Raw genomic sequence first — 13,675 nt, forward strand, 5'->3', positions numbered from 1 at the left:
TACTAAGTTTAAGAACTAATAATTTTATCAAGTAAAATATCCTTCTAATACTAAGTACTAAGTTTAAAGACTAGTAATTATGTGTCATGTAAAATATCCTTTTAGAACTAAGTATTAAGTTTAAGGACTAATAATTTTATCAAGTAAAATATCCTTATGATACTAAGTACTAAGTTTAAAGACTAGTAATTTCATCAAAAAGATATTTTACATTTTTTGATATTTTTTTATACAATAGTTGCCGGACATGTGATTATCACATGACTCTTTCTAGCAGTAATTTGGGAAAAAACTGTCAAGAGTACTAAATGTGCTCAAAAATTGAAAGTTTAGGTACCATATTTGTATGTCCAAAGTTTGGGGACGAAAACTGATCATTTACCAAAGTTTGGACATCAAAACTGTATTTTTCTATAAAAGGATAACTACATGAACGAGTAGCAGCTGCCCCAGGCCAGTCATATGTCGAAAATCTCAATCCAATCGCGTATTGATTGGTTGTCCACGGATCGTTGCAAGAAAGAAGTGCCCATTTGAGTTCTGGGGTTGCTGGTAGATCTGCTGCTGCATTTGCAGTTTTCACTGGAACATGGGGAATAATCAATCATACTACTACTAAATAATATTTAGTAAATATGATGGTTGGTTCAGCAGCTTTCCACCCCAAATTCTTCCCATTCCCAGTATCCCAGGTGGGCCCCACAGCAGCCCACCTCATCACCAACGCTGCCGCTCTCCGCCTGGGTGACTTCCTTCGCCACCGCATCGACCTGCACTTTCTTCTTCCCTCCGCACCCTTCTCCCCCAACTTCAAGGTATTTACTTCCTATAACACGCCATTTTCTCCCAAAAAGGGTAAGTTCCAATCTTTTCTTGAATGAGACCTTGTAATAGTTCCCAAACATTGCAATTTGCTTGTAGCATAGTATAATTCTGAACTAGTTTACGAATATGTATGAAAATTCATATTTTTACATAGTATAATTCTGAACTAGTTTACGAATATGTATAATTCATCTATAGTTTTATGTTCTGATCCATATTAATGATCAATCTTTCTTCATCGTTATACACGTTCAGTAGCTTAAGTTATGCGATATGGAAATGAGTGAACGGAGAGCATATATGGATGATTAGGAAAGATAACTTCATATAAAACACAAGTAAAGGAAATGGACGGAAACTTTTATTTTTTCTTTCCCCTATTACTTCTCTTTGCTAATTTGGTTACGCTGGGTATATTTTATCTTTTCGCTTGTGCTGCATAAAAGAGTTGAGAATAAGAATTTACTAGCTGATTTCTGCTTAAAATTGCATTTGTGACTGCGCAAAACTCCGCAATGGTGAATTGATTTGAGATTTCTAGTTAAAGGAATTCGAACAACTAGGAAGTACAAGTGAATGATACATACTTTGGCTCTTGATATAGTTCTTCAATCTGGAAACGCTGTCAGAATGGAAATTGTCGTGCCTATGATAAATTTTAACTTCTTCCTGGTCCTGATATGATTACATAGTTGAAAATGTAACCGCCTGGCATTGCTTTAAATGCAGAGCATATTTGACCTTGGCTATTTGCCTTTCTTGAGGGATCTTTGGAATGAAAGGGCCAACCTATATTCTGGTTCCAAAATTCTCCAATGGACACATGACTCTATATCTTCCACATGTATGGCATTATATTTCTTTAATAGTGGTGAAGATGAAAACGACTCAAGCCATGTTAGGAAGACATACTCAAAACCTTCTAGAAGATCCTCATTCAACGGAAGGAAATGGACCAACATCCTCTTAGCTGCTAATGTTTTGTGAGTATTGCTTTCTTGAAATTGCACTTGAGGATCTGCATGTAAGTAGTAAATTATGGGTGGATTTGATGGTCCTACTTGTGAGTAAATTTTTTCAGTTTCAACCACGTTGCATGCCTGTCACCCCTGCCATCCCCAAAAAAGGAGCGAAGAAAAGAACACTAAACCAGACTCTCAAGTAATTATTTGAATTGCCCAAGCATTTAATGTTCTAAACAATAACAGCTTTTCTCTCTGGTTCCAACCTGCAGAATCCATGTAGCACAAATTGCAACTCAAGGAAAGCTATTATTTTGGGGTGCCAAGGTTAGTCTTATGACTGAAAATGAGAATTTTAGCCTAAAAGGAAGCAATAAAATTACTCAAACATTTACTTCCTATCATCTTATAAAGCTTTACTTTGTGTGGTAACTACATCACACTTACCATGTGCAGATTAATAGTCTAATTGATAAAGGGCAACTTTGGAGGCTAGCCACATCGTCCTTTTTGCATGCCAATATCGGGCATCTCATGGTGCGATTTGAACTTTTCCAGCTAATTTTCATCTTTCATTTGTCTTTCACTTTTATGAATCCTAACAGTTAGGCGTTGCAGGTTAATTGCTATTCTTTAAACTCTATTGGTCCTGCAGTCGAGAACATTAGTGGTCCTAGAAGATACCTTGCTGTTTATATCACATCTGCAATTGCAAGTAAAAACCCATACGTCCTTAAACTAGGATTGCTTGCTTTTCCTAAAAGAAACAATGATTTTGCATCTCATTCTGATTTTTCTATTTAAAGATCAGGTTCTGCAATGAGCTATTGGCTATCTAAAGCACCTGCAGTGGGCGCATCTGGAGCAATATTTGGATTAGTAAGTTCTTGATTTCCTAAAGCTGGTTTTTTTCCTTTTACCCATACATAAACAAGGTTCCTCCCAATTTGAATTCCAGAATGAAAAATTGACTCCTTTATTATTACATCTTGCAGCTAACATTTATGGCATAACTTTGTCAATTTTCATGATTTGGTTTCAATGCACCGTGTTTTTGTTTAAGGTCAGCTTGTTTTAGGGTTATCTTGTATAGTATCGTCAATCTAGATTACACAATGTTGAGATTATGGATCATATACCAATTTCAATAAGAAGTACTAAAGTTTTGCCTCTAATTTGCTTATTGGCTCTATCATCAGGTTGGATCTTTTGCTGTTTTCGTCTTGAGGCATAAGGGCATGATTAAGGGCAGCGAGCAAGATTTACGACATATAATGAATGTGGTTGTTCTAAATATGGTATGCCTTTTATTATCATCTAGAATTTGAATGCCTTCCTTTCACCAAGTCTAGCAAGCTTCCGAGTCAACCGAATGTCATCTCAAGAACTGTAAAACAATGATTACTCCTTGAACCTGTTGATGTTCAACAAGCAGTATCTGTGGTGTTCCTGGCTTTCTTCGTCCTCCATAAAGTACAACAATTATTTTCCCTTCGATTGTAAATTGTTCTCAAGTTTAGTCTCATCTCATATGCATTTTCTCTGTTTAAACTCTGACATCTGAGAATACGTCTGCTACATTTTCCACTTTGTTTTGACCTTGTTAATATATTTCATCTAACACCATGGGTTATTTATCCTGTAGGCAATTGGGGTTTTGTCTAAAGGCATTGATAACTGGGGACACGTAAGTGTAGAAACTTTATTTTCTGTATTATGGAATGTTGTTGATTTTTATTGGCAATCACTCTTGGCAGAAATATTTGACCAAGTAAAAACTTCCACAGCAGTTATTCGAGTATTGGGAGGGTTAATTCTAATAGATGGACTTCAAGTACAGTGTGCTGACAGCTAAATAACATTATTCATGTCCAATCTGGTGATCTTGGGTTTTGAAATCTACAGCTTGAGAAATTATTTCATTAGGGAGAATCATTATGTTGGAAAGAAATGTTTTCCCAGTCAGCGTCCTGTTAAGCATACCCTTGTACCTTTTGGCAATTTTTCCCCTTTGCATTCTGAAGAGATCCCGTATGATTGTCCTGACATGATGCTTAAATTCTCAGCTTGGAGGCTTAATAGGTGGTGTTGCAACCTCATGGTTTCTTGGTCCTGCTTGGAAGCTGGAGTCCATTTCTAATGATGGCCATGAAGTTTTTGCTGACAACGCACCCATTTTTACCGTCATTAAGCATACAAGAAATAGCAATAGCTGAAATCAGTCATTTGTATTGAGGGTTGTTCCATGAACGTTACATCAACTTTGATTTAGGTTTTTGTCTTGAATTTGAATCTTAGAGATCAGGATGGAAGGTTTTAGTACTGTAGGTAAGATTATGAATTAATTTGTATGTACTGGGAGGTAGTATGTTTGTGGAACCTTGGTGGCTGCTTTGAAATAAAGTGTGTTATTGGTTTGCTGTAAATTGTCAAATGTACATGCTAATGGCAGATTATGCTTGCTGTTGTAACTTATCTACATTTTTTCTTCTTCTTTTACTGTTCTTTTTAAGTAACTTTGGGACAGGACGCCAAAGCATTTGAAGAACCAGACTTACAGGCCAATACTCAAGTCACTTTTCCATACTACCGTGGCAGCTATAGCTCTACTGATAAAAATCGGAATACATCTCGGGTACGAGAGTAGGCGAGCTTTTGTATCGAGTGTTCTCCTTCCCTTTACCTTGTAATATTCTACATCAAAAGCGAGCTTCCACTCACATAAAGGTGGCCATCACAAGTTTGATGATCACCCCATTGGCATCAACTATCAATTATACTGGCGATATCAGGGAAAGATGAAAGGGTTTTCAGTCCCAGTTGCAATTTGAGTAAGATAGATGTTTGTAATGCCTTATTTCCGAGAATGAATCTGTATTTATCCCTAAAGAAGATGATTTCAGGTTTCTACTTTCCATCAACTCCAAAATTATTGAAGGTATAAATAAATAAGATTCTCGACAAAAAGCCCTTCATCATTCGACGAAGTGGCAATTCGCCTAATTTTCATGTTCCTTTGAGATGTTTGATGTCATGGAAATTTCTGTAACCATAAGTTGGTTTTATCCATCCAATTAGATGCCAAAACAATAAACAGCTAGATTAAACAAGTGGTGAGGTTATCACTGTCAAACATTTGAAGTCAAGAGTTCAAGTTAAAGTATGCACTATGCAGGGGAGAGATATTGTAGTAACATATAAAGAATGAATAAGCAAGATACAGAAACCAAACTTAAAATGGCGATGGTGGCAACTAAAGCAACTTCCCCTCTCTTCGGAAAAGCCATGCTTATGTTTCTAGTTTATCTTATTGGCAGGCGGTGAGCAGCACGGTCCATCCAACATATGGTGTGTAAGTGCAAAGAGGTACTTACATGTCAAGAAGTCAAGTTCCTGATCATAAAGAAATGCAAAAATAAGCAAGGATAGGGATAAGAATTTAGAGAGAGAGTTGAGAGGGAAAACAGAAATTGGATTTGTTATTATTCATCAAGCTTGGTTGTTACCATTCATCAGAGCTGCTTATATTCAGCTCATTTCCACCGACTTAGTAATGCATCAGCATTCTAACTAACTCTACTGGCAGTTATTAATTTTTAACTATGTACTGCTAAGGTCCTCAAAACTCATTAAATTGATGTTAAGTCCTCATGTGCCTGACATTACACTAGAAAATTTTTATTTATCTATTATCAATGTAAGCCACGGTTGAGATTCACTTTATCAAATTTTTTTCTTTTTTCGTGGGTAATATTAATTAATAAGTGTCATCCATGCACAAAATAATACAACAGACCAAGCTGATGACAAAAAAAGTATCAAAATATTAAAATGTCCCATGGTCCTTCCCACCGAATTGTCACCAAATGCATCTATATATGAATTACGAATATATTTTTCTCTCCATCATCCCACAGACCTCAAAAAATGAAGGCGTATTTACCGTCCACTAAAGGCAAGAGTAAGCAAAATTCCCTTTTCAGGATATGTGAAAAAACAAACTGACGTTTCAAAAGTGTCATCTTACTCGTTATGCAACACAGCTTTTTGTTTTCACCATCAGAGTTTTGGAATCCTATTTGTACATGAGAGTTTTTGTAAAGGCTTGAGTTCCAATGAAGATGAAATAAAAAAAGAGCTTAATTTTTGTGAGTTTCAATGTATAGATAAAAGTACACTGAAACGTGAGGAAGAATAAATTGATAAAATTGAGTCCTTATTGATTGATTTTGACCCAATTGTGAGCGGTGATATGGTTTTTTTTTTGTTTTTAATTTTGTTGATTTGTTAAAGACCAAGTTTAAAAAAAAGGGTGACAAACAAAGAATAACGTTTTATAAATATCTTATTGAAAGATAGTGGGACAATACTCCATAATTATGAGGCAATAGTTATAATTTCTGCATATATACAATTCATAGATTTTCAGAGGGACAGAGGTAGAATAACCCTACTGCCCCAATGTATCTCGGTCCCTGTCTAGCCATACACTTCAGCAAAAGGTTTGTTTGGATTGTAAGTTAGTAGAGATATTTTTACTGTAGCACTTTTTGTAATGTGATGTATGTGCGATAAAAAGGTAATTGGGAAGGTAAAAAGGCGTATTGGAAATTGTAAAGATGATGTAAGCAAATATATTTGGGGAAATAAAGGCCAATCCAAACAAACATAAAGATTTAGGCGGACAGCAATAGAACATTTGTAATTACTTGTCAACAACTCTAGTATATTTTAAACAAATTTTGCATTTTTTTAATATTACAATATGTTCTTTTATACATTGCATGCATCTTTTGTTTCTGATAATTTAAATTAGTAAAAAAAAATTTGTATATTTTCTTTAAGTATTATATGAATGTGTTTATTTTGTTATTAAACTTATGTTAGATTATCTATTTCTACTATTCAAAATTTCATGTTTATATTTGTGAGCCTTAGTTTGTGACGGTTGGGGTTCTTTGACTGAAATACTTGACCTTTGAGATGGCTTGGGTAGAGTGATAGGTTGGTAAGTGTAAAAACATGTAGAATTATTAATTAATGTGGCCTTTGATATTAGATAGCTAGTTTTTTTTTTTTAAGTGTATAAGTGGGAGAGTTCAATCTGGAGAGTTCTCATTTACACTTCCTCTTCTTGTACCATCTAACCCATTCCATAAAATATAAAATATATATATAGAATTATTGCGGTAGCTTTTGATATTAAATAGCTAGTCTTTTTTTTTTAGTGTAAGTGGGCGACGTCTCACTTCTCCCACTTACACTCTTTCCCCTATACCTTTCAACCCATTCCTCCCTCCTATATTAGTTAGCTAGTCTTTGTGCTCTTAAAGTATTTTTCTATGTCCATCCGATTATTCATTTTTGCTCGTAGGCTTTTTTGACAGTAGTAATTTTGTTGTATTGACATGTCAAGTCTTGGTTGGTTTCTTCAAAAAGAAAAAAGAAAAAAAGGTCTTGATCGATGGTAAAGTAATTTAAGGGATAAATTCAGTAACTTCTCCTAAAGCTTCTAGTAATTTCAGTTAGGCCTCGTAAGGTTTGGGATATAACTCTTAACATTTATTTTTTATTCTAATTGAGACCAAATGTCAGTCTTAAAAGGAATGAATATGCCAAAATTTTCTCACTTAAATCACTTCTTGAAGTGTTGTATATAACATGATATCATTCTAAATTTGGTTTCGTATTCTCAGTGATGCTGCTTGTTTATATGAGTTTGCTTTGTTACATGACGGAGCCTTGTTTTAGTCCTTAGATTGACTATGGCTAAGTCCCAGTAATTCGTTCCTTGCCACTTCCGAAAGCTTATTTATTTTCGTAATTGTTGTTTTTTCTGCAGCTCTTTCATTAGCCTTCTTGTGCTGCTTCTTTAGTTATTTAAAGAAGATGAAGTGGATTGTTGTTCATTGTTGCTTTAATATGTTGCCGAGGCTCAACTAGCCTCCGTTTCTTTTGACATTTTTAATGCTCTTTCTTAAGTTGCAAATGCTATCTTGTGGGCTGCTAGGTTAAGTTGGAAATGAAAAACTTGTTTACACAATCACTCTTATCTCATGTTATTGAGAGGGGCCAATGTTACTACCTTTTATATACAAATTATTAAAGGAAGTGCAAGATTCAATTATGCATTGAAAAGGAACTAAAACACCAGAATTGCAAAATACAAATTTCGCATTTAGATTTAAGACAAATCTCACACAAGGAGAATTGACTTGCAAAACCAAAATAATATAAGACCTAATGAATATCAAAGAGATCAAACCAGAATAAATAAATACACCATGGTAACAGGATAAAGAGGCAAAAAAAGAAAAATGATAAACGCTAAATAAAATATAATTAATGAAAAAAAATTAAGTCCATATATGGCAGCTTGAATCAGGGAAAAAAACGGGAATAAAAAAAATATATAATATACTAGATAGTAAGAGTAGCGATAAAAGATCTATTGTCTATGTTTTTTATAAAAAAAGAGATGATCATGAATCATGATTTTTGAACAAAAGAACAAAATAAATATACGTCTAGTTAATAATAGAGGAAGGAGGAAAAGATGCACTGATTGAGTGGGAGGATGAAATGCAAAGAAAAATTACAATGAGGGAAAAGAAAAAGGTAAAAAGCAAAATTTTGGATTAAAAAGTTAAATTTGATGGAGGAAAAAGTGGCAATATAAATCAGTTGATTGTTATGATACCTTTCCATGATCAACAATAATCATCTAAAACAATAGTAAGAAAATAATCTTAGCATAATTAATTATAAAAAAAAAATTGGAGGGGAAAAAGGAAGATGAGGAAAAAAGAAGAAGATAAGGATTGAAGGCAAAAGAGAAAGAAGAAAAGAATTCAAGAGGAGAGCTGTTTATGATTTTTGGCTACTGAAAGAAAATAGTGGAGCAAAAATTCAACTTAAAATGAAAACTACCACTTGTCAAAAGAAGAGACTATACACATGGCAAAGAGAGAGGTTGCTACAACAACCTCCCTTTTTTTTTATATACAATGCATACAAGGCAGAGTAGAAAAGGATGAAAACTCATCTGCAATTAACATCCTCAATTGCTTAATAGTGGTATTAGCATAAATATATACTCAAGAACATTAATTTGCGATCATCTAGCTAGTTCTCCTATGTATTTGTATAATTGTGGTTAGCCCGTTGCAGATGTTCAAGGAGAGCCTGCACTGCTTTCAATTAGGCTTTCCTTGAAAGACTGCAGTGGAGTCGTAGTAGTAACTTCATCATCAGCCTTCAATGTCTTGAGGAGTTATTCCCTTCGGGAATATCATCCCAGAAAAATACCGTCCAAATATTTCACACTTAAAGAGAGTGGCCAGCCACCTTTATGGCTTTAACCTGCAACTTTCTGATTCATGTATACTAGCATTCCTTGTCTTCCTACAAACCAAAGCCTTCTGCCAAACTTTTTATCATCCTAGCCAAAGCAAAACTGTAACCTGCCATGACGCATGCTGGTAACTCCACTTTGAGTAGAATGCGGCACAAGTGTCATCAAAATGGGTAAGAAAGAAGATGGAATATGAAGAGGCCGAATAAGCAAACCCACCAGATATGGTAGGGAGAGGATAGCGCAGGATCTGCAAATGCACACCTTAGTTAATCGGCTGATCTGTTGTATCCAAAGACAAAAGTCAAATCATCATGAATGTGAAGATTCACAAACTTCTGTTATCTCTATTGTACTATTTTCCCTTGTCTCCCTCTCTGCGGGTAGTAGGGTGCAAGAAATGAACTAAGCATAACAAAGAGAGACTTAAATATCATCAAAAACTTACTGAAGACAACATGAATCAACATATAGTATTAGAAGTTAACCACAACAATGACATCCAATCAAGTGGTCAGCAACAAAAGGTCAAATACCAAACTATCCTGACGCAAAAGAAAAACTCTGATCCTATCCCTTCAAGTATAAATTCGAAATAAAGCACAGATTTCTAAGGTTTTGCTGGTATTCTAAAGGACAGCTTAATCCTAGTAAAGCCTAAATGTGTAAATCCTAGGTTATCTTTGTCCCATATCTAAGAATCAACTTTTAGGTTTTTTACCTTTGAAAACAAACCCTATTCCAGCTATTATCAGGATCAGATTAAATCCATTAAACTCAAGATCTCCTACACCAAAGTGGTGTTGAACAACATAGATTATTTGGGAATGCATTTCTCATCAATAATTACTCAAATGATGGAACTAAGAATCAAAGTATTGGAAGTAGCAACTTACACATAGAGGAAGCTGAGATTGAGGGCAATGAGTGTGGTGGCGACGCCAATCTTCTGCCATTTTCATTTTCCCAGCCACGACCAGAACCAAAAGATACTACAGGTAAAGGAGAAGGGCCAGTCTGTGCTATAGATCCTGTGGAAGGAGTAGAAGCACTTGGTGATAAATTAGGACTAGGTGGATGGGCATGAGAGATTGGTGAATAACTTGGAGAAAGCCCAGAACGACACTTTGGGCCATTTTCTGCTGGTAAAGGTGCAGAAAAATAGTCAAGATCATTCTCTGGGCTTGGATCAGAAGGTGCATATACATCAAAGTTAGAGCAAGGTGCTGAAAGAGGAAAGTTGGGCACAGGAGCTGGAGGATCAGATCCATAAAATGGTAAATCTGGGGATGGAGATGGAGACGGCGATGGAGTTGGTGGCAAAATGTCAAGGGAATGCTTTAGACAAGAAGATAAACTGACTTCCTTAACTTTACCAAAAACATACATGTCAAGGCCAAGATTTTTTGGAGACCCCATAAGTTTTTTGGCCAATTGTCTCATTCTCTGAGGTAACAGAATCCCCCAGTTTGAAGTAATTGAAGCTTCAACTACAACTGGAGGATCTCTAGTAGATCCATTATTGTTTGTTACCTGTATGTAAACGGTCTGCAGACAAGCGAAAAAAAACTTATAATCTTGTGATGAAAAGTTGTATCACTGGGAATAAATAACTTAGGACCAAGCTATTCAAGCAAGTAACAAATACAATTTCAGTTTCCTCTTTTCAAAATTGCAGGCAGATTATCCCTTGATGTGAACTTCATCAAAATGTGCAAATTTCTGTATGTTTAAATATCAACCTTGGGAAATTTTGAACCACATTATTCTCGTCCAGAACAATTGTTACACTGTAAAAAGTAAAGTAAGTAACACCTCATCTAAAAATTATCGAGTCAACAGTTTTGCGAGTATACCTCATCAGGCATCAGATCCAAACCCAACTTCAACTGTGTCTTCAACTCAACAAACTTTTCTCTAATCTCATAAATGGGGTTGTTAAGAGTAAAATTAAAGAGGATCTGTGGTACGCTCCAGATTGAAGGAGATTGCTCAGGGATTAATGTGATTCCACCAGGAAACTTCAGAATTTCAAATGAAGAGGGCTCTCCGAAAGTTGTGTTGGTCAGTGTCAAGTTGGACTGTTGAAGAAATAGCTCCACAAAAGACGACTTAAGCACGCTTAGGAACACTGGATTAATGGGAACACTCAGTGGATCAGAAAGGACGCCAAAGACCACATCCGTAACGTTAGATAAACCTGCCCGGTGCATGGATAGGACAGCAACCTATTTAAATGAAGTAATGTTATGTTAAGTGTATCTTATTTCACCAACACAAATAGAGCTAGCTATAAAGGCTTGTTGCAAACCTTTGTAGAAGGAACACCTATCTCCCCAAAGATATCATATTCTAACTCATTAATGTGAGGCAGAAGCTGTGCTACAGGCTTCTGCAGTCTTAAGTATGCTTGAACTGTGGCTGAAAAGAACAGAATGAGAAGAAGAAAAATAAGTAACCTGTCAGCTACATGTAAAGAAAAATCACCAGTTTCTTGTGTTTTTCAATTTCAGATAGGGGGTATACACAAAAGTCATGTGCTACTATCGTAAGCATGCTAATCTTGCATAAATAGAGAGAACCACTCAAAAAAAAATCAAACTCTAGCAACAAACAACAAATTTAGGCAACAAAAGAGTGGACAAACTTTGCTGTTCATATATCTTCCCAGGAAATTTTGGCACACCAACAGCAACATATACTGATTAGTTGGAAGAGAAATCTAATCCAGAATATTCAAGGATATCTTTATTTCCCATGTTTTCAGGTAAAATCAGTTCTGCCGAAAAAGTCTCATTTAAAGCAGAAAGAATATGAACTGCCCAGGAAATTATGAGCTTCCAGGGACGACCCGCCAATTTGAACTACTTCTGTAGATAAATTAGAAAACAAGATACCAGATGTAACACTTCCATTATGGATTTTGTGAAAACCAGAAAGAAAGGAAAAAAACTGATGGCAGTCAGCAATTGCCAAAAGACACTAGCAAGAGACACTAAACATTTGAAAGTTTAAATGTTCAAGCAGTCTTGGGACAAGAAGTGAAAAAAAAAAATTATGCGGCATATAACCGTGCCCATATACTCATACAATCAACACGTTTCAATGCAGAAAAACGCAAGGTCTTTAAGTCAAACCACGCTACCAAGACGTATTCATCTTCATCTTACAAATAACCTCAGCAGCCCAAAGTTTATTACCCATAATTGGAAATATCAACTCCAGTAGAGAGAGGGAAAAAAAGGCCCATGAAGGACTACATTATTGTATCTACCTTTTTTGCATATACTCAAAACAATCAGCTAGAATTGACAAAACTGCTTGAAATTTAAAACCATCTTAACATAGCTCTCCCAGTAAGAATCTCTAAAGGAAGAGAATTTGCTCACATACTTTCAAACAAATAAAAAAAAAGATTAATCCGGAAAACTAAACAACAATCCACAGAGGTTTCCCAGGAGACATCATTCAAACAACGTAATATCTAAAAAAAGGCGAGGTGCTGCCACTTCAACAAACAACTGAAAATCCAAATTATTGATCAATATCGTGTAAAAAAAATACCCACGAGTCCAAAATACCCAGAGAAAAAAGAAAACCCTCATCACAAAATTCCAGACAAACAAAAAGCCTTCATCACAGCGATCCAAGCGCAAAATGGGAAGTAATTTGAACTGAATATGGGAATGCATACCACGGATTTTGATGGCATCTTTTGCATCATACCCAATTTCCTTTGATGAAAGATGAACGACCGAAAACAAGGCATAGACAAACACGGCAACGCTTAATAACAAAACAAAAACGCATTTACAACGGCAATCTCTCGCAATTCTGTTGAAAGCCGCCGAACATCTCCGACAGCAGAAGATTGAAGAACCGACTCCGCCCTCCTCAGTCGAGCCTTGTCGTTGTTGTTGCTGCCGTGCGACTGGCAGTTGCTGTTGCGACAGTTTCCCCATCTCCACAGCATCTGAACCGCCCAACTCCAAGCCCACACTCCTCAATTCTTACTCTGCTCCACTTTCTCTCTGTAGGAGTTAATTTTTGGCGAATTTTTCTCTCTCTAAAAGTGGTAGAGACAACTGGGTCTTGGAATCGTCAGGGACAAGTGAATTCCATAGTGAGCATATGCTGTCTCTCTCTTATTCCTTCCCTTCAGTCACGTAGTTCACTATAAGACCGTGTTTGGGATTAGCGTCGAACTTATTCATTGTGGAATATCGCGGTAAATTACATCATAAAATAAAAGATTGATACGGACACTCCATTTGATACTATTACCCATCAGCCATTGATTTGGGGCCAAAACTTGGACGAACCTGATTTTTAAAAATTCAATGATTCAAATTATGTCATATTTGAATCTTTGAAAACTGGTTATATTCAAGTGTGAGGCTCGATTCGGATCGGATTGGTGATGGGGAATAAATTTGTAATCTTTGCAAAAAACAAAAAAAATAGACAACTGTTGTGGTAAAGAACTATAAATTATTTTTTCTATCTTAAATGGCAACTGTAAAAATATATTTTG

At 35.7% G+C, this 13,675-nt stretch overlaps 2 protein-coding genes across 9 annotated transcripts; one reads left to right on the forward strand and one right to left on the reverse strand.

Annotated features, from left to right (window-relative positions):
• Positions 1–431: 431 nt before the first annotated feature.
• LOC113731847 (RHOMBOID-like protein 10, chloroplastic) lies at positions 432–4,213 on the forward strand. 3 transcript variants are annotated; one of them, XR_003458608.2, is made up of 9 exons: positions 432–815; positions 1,555–1,808; positions 2,060–2,114; positions 2,244–2,324; positions 2,406–2,502; positions 2,599–2,666; positions 2,987–3,260; positions 3,433–3,474; positions 3,854–3,996. XR_003458608.2 is itself a non-coding variant. In XM_027257316.2 (9 exons), exons 1-9 carry the CDS (start codon positions 636–638, stop codon positions 4,001–4,003), a joined length of 1,026 nt encoding a protein of 341 aa, XP_027113117.1. In that variant the 5' UTR covers positions 433–635; the 3' UTR covers positions 4,004–4,213. The 3 variants fall into 3 exon arrangements, 2 of the variants coding, with proteins under 2 accessions (XP_071935856.1, XP_027113117.1); XM_027257316.2 differs by having other exon boundaries at positions 433–815; positions 2,987–3,085; positions 3,854–4,213; XM_072079755.1 differs by lacking the exon at positions 3,433–3,474 and having other exon boundaries at positions 2,987–3,085; positions 3,854–4,213.
• Positions 4,214–8,745: 4,532 nt separating this feature from the next.
• On the reverse strand, positions 8,746–13,331 carry LOC113731849 (uncharacterized). Of its 6 annotated transcripts, none has more exons than XM_072079756.1 (6): positions 12,836–13,331; positions 11,453–11,562; positions 10,998–11,369; positions 10,038–10,689; positions 9,361–9,391; positions 8,746–9,277 (listed from the first exon to the last, which is right to left on the reverse strand). In XM_072079756.1, the coding sequence occupies exons 1-6, from the start codon at positions 13,101–13,103 to the stop codon at positions 9,229–9,231; spliced, it is 1,482 nt and encodes a 493-aa protein (XP_071935857.1). In that variant the 5' UTR covers positions 13,104–13,331; the 3' UTR covers positions 8,746–9,228. The 6 variants fall into 6 exon arrangements, with proteins under 6 accessions (XP_071935857.1, XP_027113119.2, XP_027113121.2 ...); XM_027257318.2 differs by having other exon boundaries at positions 8,746–9,250; positions 12,836–13,330; XM_027257320.2 differs by having other exon boundaries at positions 8,746–9,250; positions 9,361–9,423; positions 12,836–13,330.
• Positions 13,332–13,675: the final 344 nt, after the last annotated feature.

Source organism: Coffea arabica, chromosome 2e, assembly GCF_036785885.1.
Source record: "Coffea arabica cultivar ET-39 chromosome 2e, Coffea Arabica ET-39 HiFi, whole genome shotgun sequence".
Classification (NCBI taxonomy): Eukaryota; Viridiplantae; Streptophyta; class Magnoliopsida; order Gentianales; family Rubiaceae; genus Coffea; species Coffea arabica.